The sequence below is a fragment of the Saccopteryx leptura genome, chromosome 10 (assembly GCF_036850995.1).
Source record: "Saccopteryx leptura isolate mSacLep1 chromosome 10, mSacLep1_pri_phased_curated, whole genome shotgun sequence".
Classification (NCBI taxonomy): Eukaryota; Metazoa; Chordata; class Mammalia; order Chiroptera; family Emballonuridae; genus Saccopteryx; species Saccopteryx leptura.
The window spans coordinates 81,470,732-81,493,312 of NC_089512.1; the positions used below are offsets into that span (position 1 = coordinate 81,470,732).

General features: G+C 43.8%; 1 protein-coding gene across 8 annotated transcripts in view; it reads left to right on the top strand.

Annotated features, from left to right (window-relative positions):
- The window catches only part of FAM107A (family with sequence similarity 107 member A), a 63,812-nt gene that overhangs the window by 25,153 nt on the left and 16,078 nt on the right, over positions 1–22,581 (top strand). Inside the window, exon 2 of one of the 8 annotated variants that reach the window (XM_066351296.1) lies at positions 15,515–15,578. The exons of 1 other annotated variant lie outside the window; for it this stretch is intronic. In XM_066351296.1, the coding sequence (XP_066207393.1) occupies positions 15,515–15,578 (64 nt within the window). Of the gene's footprint in view, positions 1–15,514; positions 15,579–16,210; positions 16,260–17,488; positions 17,583–17,674; positions 17,857–18,203; positions 18,281–22,581 lie in introns of those variants that run through there. 6 more of the 8 variants (XM_066351302.1, XM_066351299.1, XM_066351297.1 and 3 more) reach the window with 6 other exon arrangements.

Sequence of the window (22,581 nt, forward strand, 5' to 3'; positions counted from 1 at the left end):
ACTTAACTTCTCCTCCTGTTCCATCCTGCTTCTCTCCCTAACTCCTTGACAGATTTCCCATGAGAGATCTCCCTCAATACATCACTTCCACAAAGTCCCCATTGCAGGATCTCCTAGAAAAGCCAAAGACATGAGACTACTGATGTCTCAGGCCATTATGAGGATCCAAAGAAAGAACATGCATGAAGTACCAGCCAATGCATGGTGCATAACGTGCTCAGTGCACAGCCAGCATTATCCTCTTTGATCAGAAACAGTCCTGGATCAAAGAGGCTTCTGATATGGACAAGAGTTGGGGACAGGCCCTGGCCGGTTGGCTCAGCGGTAGAGCATCGGCCTAGCGTGTGGAGGACCCAGGTTCGATTCCCGGCCAGGGCACACAGGAGAAGCGCCCATTTGCTTCTCCACCCCTCCACCGCGCTTTCCTCTCTGTCTCTCTCTTCCCCTCCCGCAGCCAAGGCTCCATTGGAGCAAAGATGGCCCGGGCGCTGGGGATGGCTCTGTGGCCTCTGCCCCAGGTGCTAGAGTGGCTCTGGTCGCAACATGGCGACGCCCAGGATGGGCAGAGCATCGCCCCCTGGTGGGCAGAGCGTCGCCCCATGGTGGGCGTGCCGGGTGGATCCCGGTCGGGCGCATGCGGGAGTCTGTCTGACTGTCTCTCCCTGTTTCCAGCTTCAGAAAAATGCAAAAAAAAAAAAAAAAAAAAAAAAAAAAGAGTTGGGGACAGTCATGTTATGAGGGATAATTGCATTTAGACTGGCTAATAATGTTGAGACAGAGTTATTGGCTTTCTAAACTAATATTAACAGTTTTTTTTCTATTATAAAAACAACACAAGTTCATTGCCAAAAAGAAAGCTCTCAGGAAATGTAAAGAATTACAAAAATGAATTAATGACTGAATGAATAAAATTTCCCACCATTTGAATATAATCACTGAGAATATTTTTATTCATATCTTCTCAAACACTTTCCATATAAATTCATATAATATACATATATAGACATATATACACATAGGTCTCTACATGTAAACATATATACTGTATTTTTATATATATATAAAACACTTTATTTGTGTATATATGTAACACTAAATCTAAAACAAAACATATATAATCAAATTTGTTTCGAAAAAATAGAACCACAAATACCATTCTATAATCTGTTTCTTCCTGCTTGATTTTCATATATATATAGGTGGTGGGCATCTCCCATATTAGTAAACACAAGTCTACAGCATCAATGTTAGCCACAGATTGCTGTATTTTATGGTGATAACACAGTTTCTTTAACCAGTTCCCTATCTCTGGACCTTATTGTCAATCTTTTTACTGTTATCAACAATGCTGGTTAATGCACAACTTTGATCACATATCTTTGCATCTGTTCAGTTATTTAAACACAGTTCTAGAGGTGAAACAGCCTGGACATTAGAATGTGCACATCTCCTGCAGGCTGATGGTACCATCAGCACTCCCTCCACGAGTGCACCCTGTTTCATTTCCCCACACAAGGTATCCAGCACTAGCTATCAATTTGTTTTAATTTTTGCCAATCTGATAGGTGAAAAATAATACTCCATTGTTGCTTGAGTGTGCATTTATTTGGTTTCTAGGGAGGCCAAGCATCTTTTCTTACGTTTTTGAGCCGTTTTGATTTCACCTGCTGGGAACTGCCATTGTCCAGTCCTTGGCAAGGCCTTTCTGGGTGTCTCCTCATTCCTCCTCCTTCTCCCCCTTCCCCACAGAGGAGCCTCAGGCTGTGGCTCCCCTGGAGAGTTATTTTGTAAACTGCAAAGCCCTGCTTCCTACAGGATTGGCTTCCAGGAAGGAGAATTGTGGCCCTCAGACCCTAGCAGCCAGGCAGAGCTGGGATTAGTGGGGACCCAGCTCCTTGACCTCCAGGTGCACCCTGGCCAAGTCCCCTCTCCTGATCCTGTCCACATCCCTACACCACAGAGACTTTAGAAACCAGATCTGGGTTTTTTTTAATCTATTTTTACCAAAATCCCAAACCCACCCAGCAAATACATTCCAAGGGTGATTATTAGTATGACTTAAGGAGTCTTTTCAGAAGAATGCAGCTAGAACATTCCTTTAAAGTCCAGTGATCCTGAGAGGTTTAAAATGACATTGTACTTATGCAAGGAACTATCACGATTGAAAATACCCATCTGTTGACCCAGGGATTCTAGTGGTAAGAACTGCCCCTCTGGGTGGGCGCCCTTGCCCATGTACAGAATGTCACGTGTAAAGTACACATTAAAACATCACTCACAATAGCAAAATAACCTACATGTCCATCAGTAAAGAATTGTAAAATTAGTCATGAATGACCTTCACCAGGGAACACTGCAAACAGGAAGATAATGTGGCAGATCTGAATGTACACATGTGGGAAGGTTCACTGCAGATGTCTTAAACTGACAGAAGCAAATGACAGAATAATGCATTTAGTGGGATCCTTTCTGTACTTTCAAAAGGATAGACTGGAATTGTTCTAGGTGTTTACATAAGTGGAGATATATCCTGGAGGGGTAAAGTATTTGGAGACCTTTAGGTCACACTTTATACCCATCTGCATTGTTTAAATTATTATTGTAAATGTGCTTTACCGTTATATAATGAAAAACTTAAAAGTTTAGAAGTGGGGACCTGACCTGTGGTGGCTCAGTGGATAAAGCATCGACCTGGAACGCTGAGGATGCCGGTTCAAAACCCTGCACTTGTCTGGTCAAGGAACATATTGGAGTTGATGCTTCCTGCTCCTCTCCCCTTTCTATCTCTCTCTCTCTCTCTCTCTCTCTCTCTCTCTCTCTGTATCTCTCCTCTCTAAAATGAATTTTTTAAAAAGTTTAGAAGTGAGCCCATAATAATAATTGTGATAATAGTATGACTGCTAAATAGCTTATTAAATACCAATTATTTGCCAGCCCCTGTGTACTCTCTCAGTTAATCTAAAACCATTTCATACATTGATACCCATTTTTTACATGAGGAAAGTGAGTCTTAGGTTAAGGTCACATCTGATTACAAAGCCCTGGCTTTTTCCACAAGGTGTGAGTCAGTGCCCAAAATGACCCCTGGTGGTGTGTTGGGGGGCTTTATCAGGACCTCTACGGTGGGGGGTCCCTCCTGGTGGAATGGATGTGGTTTCTGGTGGGCTGGAGCTACTCTGTCATCTCCTCCTTCACAGCTTTCTCCTTCTGATCTGACTCCTTAGAGTTACCCTGTTCAATACAAGCCACTTAAATTAATGAAAATTAAGTAAGACTAAAATTTTGGTTCCATGGTAGCACTAGCCACATTTTAAATGCTAAATATTTTCTTGTGGCTAGTGGCTACCATATCGTCAACACAAACATCGAACATTCCAACACTGCAGGACATTCTGTTGGCTAGCACTGCCTCATCACAGCTTTAGATACAGGCAGAAGGCCCCAGCCTTGCCCTCCCACTCAGAGGAGGAACTGAGAGAGTTATGGAACCTTTCTGAGTCTCAGTGTTCTCATCTGTAAAGTGTGATCGCAAAATAGCTATCTCACTGGGCTGTTGCAAGAATTCAGTGAGATTGTTTTTTGCACAGTGAGCCCAATGCTTGTTACATGAACCACTTAAAGGGAAGCAAGCAGGGTAGGAGTCTGCAGTCAATTTCATCACTGTTGGCAGGTCACCTCACTACTCTGAGCTCTGCCTCCTTGTCTGTAAAATGGGGTAAATGACGCCTACTCTGAAAGGTCGCTGTGAGCATAAGAGCACATGGTCTGTACCGAGAGAGGGTCAAGTCCCTTTTCTTCTTCCTGAGAATAGGTTCCTCTGCCAGGAACTGTCACAAGACCCCAAAGTAAAATATTCCATAACAAAGAATTCAGAAGGCCAATGTACCAGCAAAAGCAGACTCAGCCTCTAAAATAAAATTATCATGGAATGCTGTTTCGTCATTCAGCAAAATAGGGTGGGGGTGACAAAATAGTTTGAACTTTTTACTGAAGAGTAGCATACATATAGAAAAGTGCACCTGTCATAAGTACACCGCCCAATGAATTTTGAGAAACTGAAAATATCTGTATAACCCCTACTCAGTTAAGAAACAGAATGTCAACACTACTCTGTTGTGCCTTTCCCATCCACTATTGTCCTCCACAAAGGTAACCTCTAGCCTGGCTTCTGATACCATAATTAGCTTTTTGTAGACAAATTTAAAGATTCATAACCCAAAAACAAACTCATAGATACATAGAACAGGCTGACAGCTGTCAGAAGGGAGGGGCCTTGGAGGGCTGGGTAAAAAAGGTGAAGGGATTAAGAAAAAAAAACATCATAGACAGAAAAAGGAGGCAGGTGGAAGAGGGAAAATGGGGGATAAATGGTGGCAGACACGCAACTTCAGGTGGTGAGCACATGATGCAGTGTGCAGATGATGTAGCATAGGATTGCACACTGGAAACCTGTGTGCCTGTGCGGTTTTACTAACCAATGGCACTCCAGTAAATTCAATTTAAAAAAAAAGATTCATAACATGCAGAGGTAGGTGTAGACAATCCAGTAATCTCAGATACTGCTGGTGGGCATCTGAAAGGATACAGGCATTCTAAAGGATAATTTAGTTGCTCCTACTAAAATTTAAAATACACACATGTAGACAAAAGTAGGTTTACAGTTGTGAGTACATCAAGTTTATTTTTGTGTTATTGCTTATTAATGATTATCTTACTTACCTCATGGCCCAGCACTTCCATTTCACAGCGTCCGCCCTGGAGAAACACTCACACCCATGCCCAGGGAGGCAGGCACAAGGGTGTTTGAAGCAGAATGATTTGTAATCATGACATATTGTAAACAACCTAAAAGTACAACTGAAAGGGATTGCTTTAAGATAAAAAAAAAAAAAAAACTACAGGAACCATGCTATATTATATGCTACTGGTCAAAAGAGCAAAGTGGAACTCCATGTATTGCCACAGAACTACCTAGAAGACATGGAGAGTTTGCAAAGCAAGCTGCAGAAGAACCACCAAAGACATACAGCACCAAAACCAGTGATAACTCCGGGGACGCAGTGAGAAAGGGGTTTGGAGGGGACAGTGAGGAGAAATGCCACTTTTAAACTTATATACAGTTGGGTTGTTTTAGATCAGTGGTTCTGAACCTTTCTAATGCCGTGACCGGTGACCCCAAACCAAAAAATAATTTTGGTGGCTACTTCATAACTGTAATTTTGCTACAGTTATGATTCGGAATGTAAATACCTGATATGCATTATGTATTCTCATTGCCTCTCCGCCTCCTAGGCTTCTGTCCTCCGGCGCTTGCTGCACCCGCCCAATGATGACGTCAGCAAGCCCCGGACACACGTAATGCGCTGCTATGGACTGTGGAGCCCCCCCCCCCCCGCTTCCCCTGCCCCTTAGGCCCCTGACGGATGATGCAATCATGTCTGCGCTTGACTGCAGGCATTCAGTTTGGAACGCACGTCCATAACGGCGTGCGTTCAAGCTGAATAGCGCTGCTGCAGATGGTAGCGTGGCTTCTCAGCGGCTAAAGCCATCGGAAATATATATTTTCCGATGGCTTTAGGCGACCCCTGTGTTTTGGTCGTTCGACCCCTGCCGGGGTCGCGACCCACAGGTTGAGAACCGCTGTTTTAGATGTTTAAAGGAGAAATGAATTCATATATTGCTTGTGTGGACTGTTTTACAAGCTTTTCAGGAGAATTAAACAGCCCACCCATTAAGTCAAAGCAAGAAGAGGAAGGTGCCCTAATGTTTGCAGGGCTGGTGGTGGCTTCTCACGCAGTACCTGAGGGCAAGTTCTGAGCACTGAGGGGCTCCAATGACAGAACAGTGACAGGACCCTGAGACTGGGATCAGGGAGGCTTCCTTGGGTGGAAGACAGTGATCTCATTACTGTCCCTCAGGCTGAGAACCCAACACCAGTGTGATGTAAGGGGACCCCAAGAGAGGAACCAGCTCCGGGGTTTGGCGCCTTCTCTAAACAGTGCCACACACTTTAAAGGAAGGATTGCCAAGTTTGAGTCTCTGTCCCAGGGGATGAAAGATAGGAAGGCAGCAGATGTCGCCTCACACAACACGGTGGCTTTGTGAGAATCAGGAGCTGAGGAAAGGCTGAAGTAGAGCCCTATGACACCCAGTGGCCATGAGCTTAAGAACGGGGAGCAGGAGGAGGTGGCAGCAGCCAAGGATCCACACTAACAATATTCTACCTTTAAGAATTTGCTCACAGCCCTGGCTGGTTGGCTCAGTGGTAGAGCATCCGCTTGGCATGTGGATGTCCCGAGTTTAATGTCCAGTCAGGGCACACAGGACAAATGACCATCTGCTTCTCCACCTCACCTCCCATCTATCTATCTCTCTCTCTCTTCTCCTCCGACAGCCATGGCTCCATTGGTTCGAGCAAAGTTGGCCTTGGGCGCTAAGGATGGCTCCATGGCCTAGGTCTCAGGTGCTAAAATATCTCAGTGGCCGAGCAACAGAGCAGCAGCCCAGATGGGCAGAGCATTGCCAGGTGGATCCTGGTCGGGGCGCAAGAAGGAGTCTGTCTCTGCCTCCCAGCCTCTCAATAATAATAAGAAGAAGAAGAAGAATTAAGGAGTCAGGCTGGCCCAGCTGACTCCTCAGAGAAGGGTTCCTTAACCTCAGTGTCCTTTTCTGTAAAATGGGTTGCAGACTCTTACCACTACACACACATGCATGTACGCACACACGTATCCTATTTGTGAATGTAGCTAAGACCATAGGCTCTAAGTCAGACTGCCTCCAGTCTAACTGCAATCCAACACTGCTGCTTGCTAGGCATCTGTCTTAACCTGTCCAAGGCCTTTGCTTCCTTCCTCATCTGTAAAACAGGAGCCCCACTCTCCCCTAAGCTCAAAGGACTGTTATGAGGTGTAAGTGAGACCATGTGCATAAAATCTTATCACAGTGCTTGGTTATAGGACATGCTCATAAGCATTTGCTACAATTATTAAGTTGGTTTTTCTTTACTAAGTAGCTATGTGCCAGGAACAATGCTATACATTGAAGACATCTATGAATAAATCACAGTCCCTGTTCTCACACTGTTTACAATTTAAGCCTAAACTGGAAACCACCCAAATGTCTGTCCACAGGACAGACAACCGCACTGTGATGTAGCCGTAAGATGGAACACTACTCGGCAGTGAAGAGAATGAACTGCTGGTATAGGCAACAGCACTGATGAATCTCAAACACGTTGCTGAGTGAAAGAAGTCAGACCAAAAGAGTGAATGTTATGATTCCATCTGTATGAAGTTCTAAAACAAGAGACGAATCTATGATGATAAGAGTCAGAATATTGCTCACTCGGGGAGAAGTCGGATGTTAACTGAGTAAAGCACAAGGGAACCTTCTGGGGTGCCAGGAATGCTTTAGATCCTGATCATGGTAGTGGTTGTGTAGATGAACCCATGTAAACTTCATAGAGCTGTGCACTTGACATTGGTGCATTTTTGGATGTATGTTACACCTCAATTTTTAAAATGTTTACAAATAAACAAAGCAAAGTCCTATAAGTGTTACTTGGTTCATGCATCTCATGGAGAAAATGAGGGAGGGTGTGTGATAGGTCTGCAGTCTCCTTGACACTTCTCAAATAGAGGCATCAGCCTCCAGAAAAAGCAGCGGAGCCAAGTGAAGAAGAACAGGCTGTGGGAAGGTCATCAAGGACCAGTCCCAAGAAAATTTTCTCAATAATCGAGACATGAAAAGGAAGCAGGTAGCAGTCACAGGAAGGACAGGAGAAATGCAAATGTCTTTGGCTTCAGCCGACATTGAGTTGTGTTCATCCATATTTGGGTATATTATACAATGTACAATAATACTTCCTCTGGTATTGTTTTGTGTGTGCTAACACTCACTAACTAAAATTATAACTAAGCCAGCATCTTCCGATCCTTACACGCTGTGAACTGATAAGAATTGGCTATATTTCTCAACACAGTTCTTAGAAAAGACTATCAATGACCTGTAATAGGTCAGCAAAGATCCAGGTGGCTTTTTAACTTGCCTTTGCTTTCACAAGAGGTTGCATACAGGCAAGCACTCTGTCACTCCAGTCACTGACAGGAGAGATGCCCCTGCCTCGGTGGCTTTAGTGGACACAGATCGGCATGATTTTCCAACAAGTCTTTTATGCAAGAGGGGTTGGCAGGCATGCAAGAAACAATTTTTTTTTAGAATTTATTTATTTATATTTTGGGGAGAGGGCTGGAAACTCATAGTATTTGCTTCCTGTCTGTGCCTTGATCTGGCAAGCCCAGGGTTTCAAACCTGCAACCATTCCGAGTCAATGCTCTATCCACTGTGCTTTGTAATGCTAATGTTGCCCTCACACCTGAGCTCCACTTCCCAGGTCTGTGTGGGGAGTTGTGAGAAGACACTCAGAGCCCCTTAGAGCCCTCTGAAGCAGGTCTTTTTTCTATGTCCTAGAATTTTCTTTCACAGATGAGGTTACTGGTCCTCTTAATCCCTTTGTCAAAAAACACAAAAGGGGCTTGGCCAAAATCCCAACACTCTCCCCCTTCTACAGTTTCCGTGGCAGCAGAGCTCAAAATGGGAGCATCCTCAGGAAACATCCGGACCCCAGGCCCTTCTGTCCACCCTGAATAATCCATGGGGAGGCAGTGGGAGGCCTCCATTCTTACTCTCTGTTAAATTAGCCACTTCCCCTATATAGCCCAGAGCTCCCCATGTGGGTGCACTCATTCAATCATTCACTCCAGTCATTCTTTCAATCAATTGTTATTGGGCATCCGATCCAAGCCCAGCTCTGGACTAGGCCCTGGGGAGGTAGAGGACTGCAAACAAGCAAATACAAACTAATGGAGGAGAGGGGGCTTACACGATCATAATTCAGTGGTAGATATTAATATAAGGGAAGTCTGAGTTCTGTGGGAGCACATAGTTAAGGAGACCTCAGTGAGGAAGTAGCATTTCAGTCTAGACTACAGGATAAGCAGAAGAGCAGGCAGAGCTGGGAAGTGAGTTCTGGTAGAGGAAACAGCTTGTGCATAAGCAATAGGTAAGAGGCAGCATGGCTTACAGGAAACCTTGTAGTTCTGTTGTCAAGTACCGTTTCACCGGGTTTACATAGAGACACCAAGTCCAAGTGAATTTTTAAGGAGTTTTATTAAAAGGAGGTGATTTATTAATATGCCGGCCACATATGACTAACATGGGGCAAAGCTGACCCAAATCGTGCCCTCCAGCATATAGCCCTGAGGCAGGCTATATACCTTTGATCATATTCAGGTTTGGGGGGTGGAGGAGGGGAAGATGATACAATTCATTAGCAAGTTTATAACATTCATCTATACGATTTATAAAAAAAATATTCCTACATATTAAAACTTAAAAGGTAACACAATAGCGAAAAATGTTGTTTTATATATTAAAAGACATTCCCAAATTTTCAGTGTTCATCTGCCATCCCTTTGTTTAGAGCCAGGATGGCAAACCTTTTTATAAAAACTGCCCACTTTTGCAGTGCTGGTCAACCTGGTCCCTCCCACCCACTAGTGGCCTGTCCAGCTTTCATGGTGGGCCAATCACGGCACCATTTGGACTGCCCACCATGAAAGCTGAAACCCCACTAGTGGGTGGGAGGGACCAGGTTGACCAGCACTGCAAAAGTGGGTGGTTTTTATAAAAAGGTTCGCCATCCTGGGTTTAGAGGTACATACATTAACTATACGCCTTCAGGATGGGAGGGGAGCCTGTATGGCGCCAGGGGGTAAGCATCCCTGAACGGCCAGGCCCGTTAAAGAAAGAAAGAAAGGGAAAAGAAAGGCTTTCCTTAATCTCTCTTCCTTCCCTGCACCTGGCCAGGTGTTTATTCTCTTCCTCACAGGTGCAGGGAAAGGGAGAAAATCCAAGTTTCCCTTCCACTTCCACTCAAAACCTAGCACAAAGTCTTTCTATTTATAACACAGTGCTGTCACCCATCCTGAGTTGGTGCAAATCACACACAAAATAATATTTACAAAATCTTTCTGTATGCTTAGCCCAAATTATAAAATGCCCTTTAAGCTTTCTAGTAAAAGGGGGTTTTCTACACAGTATGTCTCTGCAAGCCAGAAAACTCCCACATTTCTCTCCCTGCACTCCCTATAGAAAGGAGAAAGCAAAAAACCTGACTCTTTTTCCTAAAATATTAATATTAATTTTTCAATTTTTTGGTAGTTTACCACAGTTCTTATTGACCACTAGAGTATGGGATGGAAGGAGTTACATTTCTTGGATGACTTTCCCTCATGTCATAGTCCCTTAATCCCCTCCACTCCAGTCATCTTGACCACCTTGCTGTTCCCTGAACACTCTGGCCTTAGGATTCTCACTCAAGCTATTGCCTCTGTCTATGACACCCTTCTCTAAAATAATCTGTTCGGCCAAGTCCCCCACTTCCTTTGTGCTCATATCTCACCTTCTCAATGGGACCCTCTGAACAGCCATTTATTGCCACATACTGCTCTCACTTACCACTAACCACCCTAATCCCTCCTCTAATTTTCCTTTGTGATACAGTATCCTTCACCTTCTAACTCTATCTACTTTACTTATTAATTATTGTATATTTCCTCCACTAAAATGTCAGCTTCACAAGACAGGGACCTTTTTCTTCTTCACTGAGGTCTCCAAAGCCCTTGAATATTTGATGGAACAAATAGATGGGATTTCAGAGGCTAGCAGAGAGGGTCCAGACTACAGAGGCCTTGAAGGCCAGGAGAAGACATGTGAGTTTGACTGCAAGTGTAAAGGAAAGGCATCAAAGGGCTTTGAGTAGGGGAGGATCAGAGTCTGAGTTACAATTTAAAAGCTTGGTCTTGAGTCTGTGTGGACCACAGCTTGAAGGAGAACAGTTACTGCAGGCATCCAGGTTTGCGGCAGTGGGGGCTCAGCTAGGGTGAAGGCATCAGGAGAGGTGGGTGGATTGAAGAGATCCCAGCAGGTAATCCCACCATGCCTTGGTGACCTGAGGATCATGTGGTTTCAGAAAGACAGAAGGCAGACACACAGGTTCCTATCTGAGTGACAGGACTAGGAGCTGCTTGCCAAGATGGAGGTACAAGGGAGGAACAACTGGGGGCTGGAGTGGTCGAGAGTTCTCTCTGAGCCACTATGAATTGGACTTTCTGAATTATAGACTTTCAAATGGAGATGTCAAGTAGCCAATTCAACAATGTTTAAGCTCAGAGTGAAAGTTTAGATTGGAAATACGCATATGGGATCATTGACTTAGAGTTGTTCTTAAAGTCATGAGTGTAGAGGGAGAAAAGATGGCTAAGAACTGATCTTGAGAACTAAACCCTGAAACCTTGAAGGGTGAGGAGTGTGTTAGAGAGGTGGGGAGAAAGCAGGCCAGGAGGAAGGAACTGTGTGGATATAACCTCAACATAAAAAAGACAGGAATCTCAGTACTTTTTAAAATTATCAAGTTCTTCAAAAACCAAAGAGTCTTAGAAACTGTCAAAACCAAAAGGTGCCTAAAGAGACATGGCTTTAATTAATAATACCAAAATTAGTTCATTAATTGTAACAAATGACTATACTACATACATGTACACCTACATACATGTAAAATATTAATTAAGACAGAAACTGGATGCAAGGTATAAGAAATTCTCTGTACTATCTTCTCAATTATTCTCTAAATCTAAACTGTTCTAAAAAATAATTTATTTTTTAAAAAGTATGAGTCTCACATCACAGAATACAAAAGATTGTAAGAAAATACTATGAAGAACTATATGCCAAAAAATTGAACAACCTGGGGAAAATGGATAAATTCCTAGAAACATACAATCTTCCAAAACTGAATATGGAAAAATCAGAAAACCTGAACAGACTGATTATAACAAATGAAATTGAAACAGTAATCAAAAAAACTCCTAGCAAACAAAAGTCCTGGACTAGGTGGCATCACAGGTGAATTTTACCAAAACATGCAAAGAAGAACTAATATCTATCCTTCTCAAGCTATTCCAAAAAATTTAAGAAGAGGGAAGGCTTCCAAGCTCATTTTACAAGACATGCATTATCCCAATTTCAAAACCAGGTAGAGACATTACAAAGAAAGGAAACTATAACCCAATATACCTGATGAACATAAATGCTAAAATTCTCAACAAAATATCCTGACAAGGTGGTGGCACAGTGGATAGAGTGTCGGACTGGGATGCAGAAGACCCAGGTTCAAAACCTTGAGGTCACTGGCTTGAGCACAGGGTCACTGGCATGAGCATGGGATCACAGAGATGAACTATGGTCACTGGCTTGAGCCCAAAGGTCGCTGGCTTGAAGCCCAAATTCACTGGCTTGAGACCAAGGTTGCTGGCTTAGGGTCACTCACTCTGCTATAGCCCCCAGTCAAGGCACATATGAGAAAGCAACCAATGAATAACAACAAAGAATTGATGTTTCTCATCTCTTTCCCTTCCTGTCTGTCTGTCCCTATCTGTCCCTCTTTCTGTCTCTCTCTGTCTCTGTCACACACACACAAAAAAAATTCTCAACAAAATATATATATTAGCAAACCTGTTCTAGCAAATACATTAAAAAAAATCATATGCCATGATCAAGTGGGATTCATTCCAAGGATGCAAGACTCGTACAATATTCACAAACCAATGAACATGAGTCATCACATAAACAAAAGGAAAAATAAAATTCACCTGATCATGTAAATAGATACAGAAAGAGCGTTTGATAAAAATCCAGCACCCATTTATGATTAAAACTCTCAGCAAAGTGGGAATGTGAGGAACATACCTCAACATGATAAAAGCCATCTATGACAAAATGACAGCCAACATCATATTTAATGGGCAGAAATTAAATGCAATCCCTTTAATTAGGAGCAAGACAGGGGTGTCCCCTTTCACCACTCTTATTTAGCATAGTACCAGAAGTCCTAGCCACAGCAATCAGACAAGAAGAAGAAATAAAAGGCATCTAAATTGGAAAAGAAGAAGTAGAACTGTCATTATTTGCTGATGACATGATACTGTACATAGAAAACCTGAAAGTCTCTGCCAAAAAACTACTGGACCTGATAAATGAATTAGGCAAGGCAGCAAGAATAAAATTAATATTCAGAAATCAGTGGCATTTTTGTATGCCAATAATAAACTGTCAGAGAAATTAAAGAAACAATCCCATTTACTATTGCAACAACAACAACAAAATAAAGTGCCTAGGAATAAATTTAACCAAAGAGGTAAAAGACTTGTACTTGGAAAATTATAAGACATTGAAAAAAGAAATCGAGGGTGATAGAAACAAGTGGAAGTATATATATACTATGTTCATGTATAGGAAGAATTAACATCATTAAAATGTCTGTACTACCCAAAACAATCTATAAATTCAATGTAATTCTTATTAAAATACTAGTGTCATACTTCACAGGTCTAGAACTAATCTTCTAAAACTGTACATGGAATCAAAAAAGAACCCAAATAGCTTCAGCAATCTTGAAAATGAAGAACAAAGTGAGAGGTATCACATCTCTGATATGAAGTTATACTACAGGCCATTGTAATCAAAACAGCCTGGTACCAGCATAAGAACAGGCATATAGATCAATAGAACAGAACAGAGAACCCGGAAATAAACCCACACCTTTATGGTTAATTAATATTTGACAAAGGAGGCAAGTATATACACTAGAGTAAAGACAGTCTTTAATAAATGGTGTTGGGAAAATTGGACAGGTACATGCAGAAAAAATCAAACTAGACCACCAACTCCCACCATTAAAATAAACTCAAAGTGGATAAAAGACTTAAATGTAAGTTTTGAAATCATAGAAATCCTAGAAGAAAACATACACAGTAGACTCTCAGACATCTCTTGAAGAAATTTTTGCCGCTATATGTCCTTGGGCAAGGGAAATAAAGGACAAAATAAACAAATGGGACTTATCAAAGTAAAACTTTTGCACAACAAAAGACACCTTTAACAAAATAAAAAGGCAACCCACTCAATGGCCATATTCAACAATACATCTGATAAGGGGTTAATAACCAAAACTTATAAAGAATTTATAACTCTAAGCCCTGGCTGGATAGCTTGGTTGGTTAGACCGCTGTCCCAAAGTGCAGAGGTTGCTGGTTCAATCCCCGGTCAGGGCACATACAGGAACATCTCAATGTCTCTCTCTCTCTCCCTGCCTCTCTATCACAAACACACACACACAAAAAAAAAAAAAAAAAAAGAAAGAAAGAAAAGAAAAACCTTATAAAACTCAACACTAGGAAGGTAAACAATCCAATTTTAAAAATGGGTAAAGGACCTGAATAGACACTTCTCCAAAGAGGCCATACAGATGGCAAATAAACATAAAAAAAAATGCTCAACATCACTAATCACCAGAGAAATACAAATTAAAACCACAATGAAATATCACCTCACATCTGTCAGAATGGCTTTCATTAACAAAACAACAAACAACAAGTGCTGACAAAGGTTGAAGAAAAAGGAACCCTCCTGCACTGCTGGTGAGAATGCAGACTCATGCAGCCACTGTGGAAAACAGTATGGCATCTCCTAAGAAAATTAAAAATGAAGTTTCCTTATGACCAAGCTATCCCACTTCTAGGAATATATCCTAAGAATATTAAAACACTATTTCAAAAGGACATATGCACCCCCATGTTTATTACATTGTTGTTTGCAATAGCTAAGATCTGGAAACAGCCTAAGTGTCCATCAGTGGATGAGTGGATAAGAAGTTGTGGTAACTTGCATAATGGAATACTATGTGGCCTTAAAAAGAAGGAAATCTTACCTTTTACAACAGCATCAATGGACCTGGAGATTATTATGCTAAGTGAAATAAGCCAGGCAGAGAAAGAAAAATATCATATGATCTCCCTTATATGTGAAATCTGATGAACACAATAAACTGAGGAACAAAATAGAAACAGAGGCAGGGTCACAGTGAAGAGATGAGCATCTGTCAAAGGGAAGGGGGGAAAGGAGATGGAATCAAAGAAGGTGAAGGGACTAGTTAAATTATATATACACAACACAGAGATACAGAAAACAGGGTAGCAATAGCCATAGGGAAAAGGGTAGTGGAGGTAGGAGAAGGGTGCAAAGAGGGGAGATGAGGATAGAAAGAGACTTTGCATGGGGCATGGAGGGCACAGTGTAGTGTGTTGAGGGTGTTATATTGAGTGGGACACTTGAAACCATGTCAACACAATCAATTAAAAATAAAAAAAAATTTTTAAAGGTCACCCAGAAATGAACACTGTTAATCTTTAAAAAAAATGAATATGAGTCTCATAAATGTCCCCCAACACACACATACACTCTAAGGACATAGTAATTTGTTTCTCTGTAGAGGATTTTGACACTGATCAGTTCCATCTGTAGTCAAAAGACTCAGGGCACTATGAATATCTCGTCCCTCCTCCCCTGCCAAAGAACAGATGGGCCTCACCTCTACCTACTTTCTTTCTGTTCACAGAAAGAATACTCTCCTCAGGCCATATTTCCTAATGAGAACAAGAAGCAAAGATTAAATGGCTCAGGTAAGTCAGACCCACCTCAATTCCTAGGGAGATACAAACTGAATTAATCCCTTTTGGAATGCTCTGTAAACACACATTCTTTAGTCATGATTTTCTTGAACCCACACCTAGTTTAATAGCTGGCTTGGTTTTCCCCCTGCAACTTTGGTGCCAACTAGGTTCAAATTCCAGCTCTACAACTAACAAGTTATGGGATCTTGAGCAACTCACTTGAGCCTTATTTCCCTCGTTTATTTCTTATAAATATATTTAATTTTCTTCATTTCTAAAAGGGGCATAACCATACTTGGTCAGAGTGGATTAAATGAGATGAATGGTAAATTGAATATAATTTCATCTTCTGAAGAATGAATATGAGATAGTGAATTCCAGATGTCTTGCATCGTGCCTGAAGCCCATAGGCTGGTTGTTGATGAGAGACATATCAGTGTGGCCAATCAGTGAAGTCTCTGGAGATAAAGTGTGTCACTTGGGTCCTTGGAACCTTGGGTGGTGACTGAGGGTCAGAGGAATACAGGAATCTCTGAATCAGAGCAGAAGCTAGGAGTGGGCAGTGACCAAGGGATTTGGCTGGCATTTGGCCTAGGAGATAGCCAGACTGGAGAGGACACAGACCAGATGGAAGTGATATTCTGTGGCCGAGGTCCCAACAGTCAGCTCAAGACTCCCTGGTCCACACAGGTACAACTTTAACAGATGCCATCCAGTACCCTGGTCAGCTCCAGGGAGTCTGTAAATTTCAGGGGCACTAGTTTTGTGGGTGGAGACTGGATTGGGTCTTGGCTCCTCCAACTAGCTGTGTGAATGTGAGCAAGTTACCTCTCCTCCCTAAGTCTCAATTATCTCATCTCTAAACTGGAGATAATATCTACCCTTCAGTGCTTTTGTAAAGAGTCAATGAGATTACAGAGAGACCTGTGTCTGATGTCAGACTGCCTGAGTTTGTATCCAAGCTCCACACTGTGTGGTCTCAAAGAAGTTGTTTAACCTCTGTGAGCCTCAGTTTGCTCATCTGTAAAATTGAAAAACTAACAGACGCTACTTCATAGGTTTATGAAGATGAAACAAAATAGGACAATAAAGCACACAGTAAACATTAGATTTTTTTGTTTTGGAAGAGACTTAGCACAACACCATACAGAGTAGATCATCAAAATGGTCAGTTTCTTATATCTACCAAATCCACCTGGTTGACTTTGCCTCTTCCTCCACCTTTAAACTTATTTTTAAGTGAGGAGGGGAGATAGACAGAGTCCCATATGCGCCCAGAGGGGATCCACCCAGCAACCCCAGTCTAGGGCCAATGCACGAATCAACCAAGCTGTCCTCAGCGCCTGGGCCAACATTCGAATTAATCAAGCCATACTGGCTGCGAGAGGGGAAGAGAGAGAGAAGAGGGAGAGGGAGGGGAAGAGAAGCAGATGGTCATTTCTCTTGCGTGCCCTGACTAGGGATGGGACCTGAGACAACCACATTCTGGGTGACGCTCTATTCACTAAGCCAAACGGCCAAGGCCTAGACTCTTTTGGTTGGTCTTCCCATCTCTGCTGTTAGAGATTCCAAAAAGTCAGAGAAATCAATCTTGTGGAGTCCCACAGGCTTCCCACCATAATCATCTTTCCCCAGTGAAGTCTCCTGCTTCTCGGTGCCATCCACCCCAGGAAGTCTTGGAACAATTTTTTAAATACCAGTCTATAGTACTCATTCCGTGTTAGCCACTGTTCTAAGATCATTTACCCTCACAAAACTGTGAGATAAGTACCCACTTTACAGATGAGAAAACTGAGACTCTGCGGGTTAGGTAATTAAATCGTGGGATCACACAGCTATTAATTGGTGGCGCTGGGATCTGATCCCAAGAACTGCACTTCAGGACTCCACACCTGCTTGTAGCATTCAACGAGGTCAGCAGCCAGGGAAATGACGAAGACCGAAGGACACCCGGTTCTCGCCTTGGACCTGGAACCACAGGACCAGGAAGAGTCCTGCCTGCTGCCTAAGCTGGTATACCTACCATTGCCCTTGCCCGCTGCCTCCGCGGCGCCTCCGCGCCTGGCTCTCGGAGCGCTGCGGTAACCTGATCTACGGGGTTTTGGCCTCGGGACCGCGTCACAGCCGCGGAGACGCTCGGGCTCGGGATTACGCTCCATCGTGCGCTCCCGCCCGCAGTGCGGACTCCGCCGTCGGGTGCGCGGGCGCATGGCGCAGCGGCTGGGCGAACCGGCACGGGGGCCCGCCGAGGCCACGGGGCTCTACCGGGCAGTGATGCTCAGGTCGGGTAAGTGGGGGCAAGGCCACCTGGCCTGCGACTCGGAAGAGAGCGAGAAGGGCACAGTGGGCGCACCGAGTTCAGCGACTGGCCAGCCAGCCGCCCAGAGCTTCCATACTTCATTGCTCTGCCTCCCTCCTTTCCTTTCTTCTTTCCTCCCTTCCTCCTTTCTTCATTTTTTTCCTTTCTTCTTTCCCGTCTTTCATTCTTTCTTTCCTTCCTATACTCTTCCTTTTGCGGATCTTGACTCCTGTATGCGAGTGCGCGCGCGCGCGCGCGCGCACACACACACACACACACACACACACACACACACACACTCAGTTTCCTGACGACAAAAGTCCTGCGAGGTTCCATCTCCTGGCCGGTCGGTTAAGCAGAGACTCACACAAGTGCGCGAAGGCGTGCGTGGGCGTGGGAGCGCGGAAGATGGGTAAGATCCAGGACCCACGGGGGGGGGGGGGGGGAGGAGCACAGGGTACATTGATGTCCCGGGAGGGGCGAAGGGGAGCAAACAAATTACTGGAAGGCGGGGAATCGTTTTTTTCTATATGTCATTTAAGAAGAAAAGGATTGGGAAGGAAACATAATGGTGATCGTTTTTGAGGATGGGAGTTGGATGACAAGTGTGTTTTTTATTTGTCTTTTAGTTTATTTGAAGTAAACATTACTTTTGTGCTCAGATCAATAAGAGATTTTTTTAATTTAAGAAAATGAAACAAAACATAATATACGGTCGATGTGCAAATAATTTGAGGAACACAGGAATATAGAGAGAAGAAAAAGAATGCCAGCAGTAAGCGTTTGGGGCGTTTCCTTTCCGGACTTTGTGCTTGAGAGAGACGTTTGGGGAGGTGAAGGTTGGTCTCCTGTGGGTCTCTGCTAGTTTGGGGGTACATGATTAGAAAGCATCGGGGGACTTGAACTTATGGCGCAGCGACCCTCTGCCGTGGGCAAGAACGGTCCCTACCCAGTAGTCCTGCCCACAGAGAAGCCAGAGGTTGGCCGCGCATCTGCAGCGGTCGTGCCTGCCTCTGCCTCGAAATCCGTTTGCTCTGGGACTGATTGCTTTCGCGCTCAGACTGGCTCCGCCCCGTATGATCCTGCCTCTTGCCTCAGAGCTACTGTTTGGGAACATTGGAACAAAGGGTCTCTAAGTCCAAAAGCAAGCACTGGCCAAGACTTCAGAGTTGGCGGCGCCTTCCTGGGAGAGGGTCTTAAATGTGGCTAAGCCCCGAAGACAGAAAGGGCGAAGCTCCCTAATTAGATGAATCTGATTTCAAATCGCAGTTCCAGCGATTTCCCCACTAAGCACTTTTCCTACGTGTCCTCACTCAGTTCCTATCTTCTAAGAAAGATGGGGAGTATCTCTAGAGCTGTTCCAGGGGCCATACGCTTGCCTGGAAACTACTACACAGGGACACAGCCAGGAGGGGAGCCTGTGACTGGGGTCACTTTGTGCTAGGCTTCCGGTGGCTAGCTCATTCCATCTTCACAACCCAACAAGGTCACTGCTAATTGTCATCCCTATTTAATGGATGAGTATACTGAGGCTTCGAGAGCTGAAGCAGCTTACCTATAGCCTTGCTAAGGAACCTTTTCTATCCCACTAAAGGGTAGAAAACACATTCAAACTTGGATCTATCTGTGCCGAAGTCTGCACACCTTCTGAGAATAGTAATAATGGCAGATGATTGTTGGTCACTTTTTATTGCCACTCTGCCAACTGCTGTACATCTCAAGAGCTTCATTCATTTAATCATTTATTGATTATTTTTATGCACTAGGCTCCATGCAAGGCACAAGGATGTTCCAATAACTAAAACAGGCATGTCCCTCCTCTTAGGGAGGTAGGTAGTATTCACCCCTAGTTTAAACATGAGGAGACGGAGGTTCCGATGGTAATATGACTTGCCTAAGGTCACTCAGCCAATCGGGTAGAGCTGAAATTCAAACCCAGTTCAGCTGTGCTCTGGCTGTCTCATGTAAGGAAGAGGAAGGAGTGAGAACAGGGGGTGAGGAACCAACCCGGACATTTAGTGAAGAGACAAGAGCCCCCCTCCTTCAGAAACTCCAAAAGACAGGATTGTAGAATCAAACCCAAAATGGCAGCCATCCTCATACAGTAGCCTCAAGTCATGCACCAAATGTAACATAACACTTTTAGAAAAATTATCATCCCAAATTATTTTAAAATATTTTTTAATATTAAAGTATTACAGCTCACCAGGAATATTTTGGATAATCAAGAATTGAGAAGGAAGCCTTATCCAGAATCTCACTAACCATAGGTAGTGACTTGTAACACCAGGGATGTATCCTTCCAGTCTTTGTTCTGCATGGTTTGTGTGTGTGGACCTGTGTGCTTGTTTTACATTGCTGAGATTGTACTGACTCTGGTCTTTGATCCCACTTTTTTCACTTGTATGAAAATCTTTAATGCTCTCAAATGGGTATCAGGCTAACAGCTACAGCTTTGGAGCCCAGACTCTGGGGCGGCACTGTATGAAGGTCTTCCCAAGCTGTATCTCCTTATTTCTCAAAAGAATGTCTGCCTCATTTTAGAGAAGTTGAAGGTCACTTGGCTGGCCAGCCGTGGAGCCAGGAGTGGTGTCTGTGTTTGCACCAGAGCTGGGTCTCTGAACCACTGAGTTGGAAGGGCGACCTCTGGGGATTCACTCATGCTTGGCCGTGCCTGGTGGTCAGTGCAGTGCTGTAAAAGGCCCACCTGCGGCTCATCACCAGGCACCCTAGCTGGACCTCAGGCCAGGTTCCTGGCAGGGAAGAAAGCATGTCTCTGTGTCACAGACAGAGGAACACTCCCTGGGTGCCTGTGGGCATTGGAGACTGTGTACCTCTGCAGCCAGAGGCACAGCCAGAGCTTTCATCCCTGCCTGCCAAGCAGGGTTGCTAGGTAAAATACAGGGTGCCTAGTTAGATTTGAATCTCAGATAATACACCGAATAATATTTTAGAGTCTAAAAAATTATTCATTGCTTATCTGAAGTTCAAATTTACAATGAACATGCTGCATTTTTATTTGCTATGTTTGGCAACCCCACTGTCAGGAATCATGAAATTGCTTTGCCAAACCATGGTCTGCCCAAGTTCTTCTGTATGTACACACACACACACACACACACACACACACACACACACCCTCACGTACATACCTCTCCTCATCCCTAGATCCACTGTCCATCTCTTGTCTGGCTACAAAGTACATTAAAATGTGCGGGGAGTGGGAGGCACCTCAGGGTCCTTCTGCAGCAAAGAGACCAGATTAACTGTGCCTAATTGCAGCTAGGTTGACAGCCAGCTTTCTGAAATAAGACTCAGTTCTTCCCCACTCCCTCGCACTTTCCTGTTTACATGCTTGAAATCCCTCCACCAGCTTAATTCTTCCTAGTTCAAACTTATTGTAAAGGCTACTCTCATTACTTTCATAATCTCCCTGTGGATCTAATAAGTTTTTCTGCCAACGCAGTTTCTCCCCATGTCCTTTCAGCGCAGCATGTAGGGGGTATGGGCTGCTGTGTGGGTGGCTCTCAAAACCCTCATTGAAGCTTTGAAAAGTGGCCTTGGAGACTTACAATGAATACAGGACTGGGGAGGAAGTTTTGAGTTGCCATGGAAACTTCTTGTCTGATGTTTGTGGGCCCAGATAAGCTGATCCAGGCGCCTGTCGGCTTGGAGCAAAGGGGCAAAACTGAAAGGAAAGACAGTTTGGAGTTCTTTTCCACAAGTGCAGCCACAGTTCACGGTAGATGCAGGAAGCCTGCCCAGCTCCCACTCACGACTGCCTCTTGTGGTCTTCATAGCCCCTTTCTCTCGCTACTCTTATTCCCCAGAAAACAAACTTCAGAGGGACAGGAAGGGAGTGTGGGAGGGTTGTGCTCAGCATGATGGAGTCTGGTCCCCAGTCCCCTGGTACTCCGAGTCCTTCCTTTAAGGCAGGGGTCCCCAAACTTTTTACACAGGGGGCCAGTTCACTGTCCCTCAGACCGTTGGAGGGCTGGACTATAAAAAAAACTATGAACAAATTCCTATGCACACTGCACATATCTTATTTTAAAGTAAAAAAACAAAACAGGAACAAATACAATATTTAAAATAAAGAACAAGTAAATTTAAATCAACAAACTGACCAATATTTCAATGGGAACTATGCTCCTCTCACTGACCACCAATGAAAGAGGTACCCTTCCAGAAGTGCGGCTGGGGTCGGATAAATGGCCTCAGGGGGCCGCATGTGGCCCGTGGGCCGTAGTTTGGGGACCCCTGCTTTAAGGAAAACGGAAGGCCCCACGAAAAGCCACACAGACCAAGGCGGGAGGCAGCAGCCAGAGTTGAATTTGGCCATTACCTGGAGTAAACCACTGAAAGTTTCATTTTCCCAGAAGGCTTCTTCTTTCTAGTATTCACAATGGACATGACTGATGTGAATCACAACTATAGTTAGTTGAAAAAGGTTGCTCTTTATCATATTTTTAATCTTTATTGCTGTTTTCTGATACAAAAGAAATCTATGTTTGCTTGTCTTTTTTAAGTCACAAACTTTACAAAAATATAGTGTCAAAGGAGATGGCCTGTAATTTTATACCATAGAGTAATGATTCTCAAAGTCCCAAATAAAAGCACATCCCCCAGGGTGGGATATGTTAAAATCCAGATTCCTAGGCCCCTCCTTCATAGGTTCTAATACAGCAATCCAAGAACATGGCCCAGTAATAC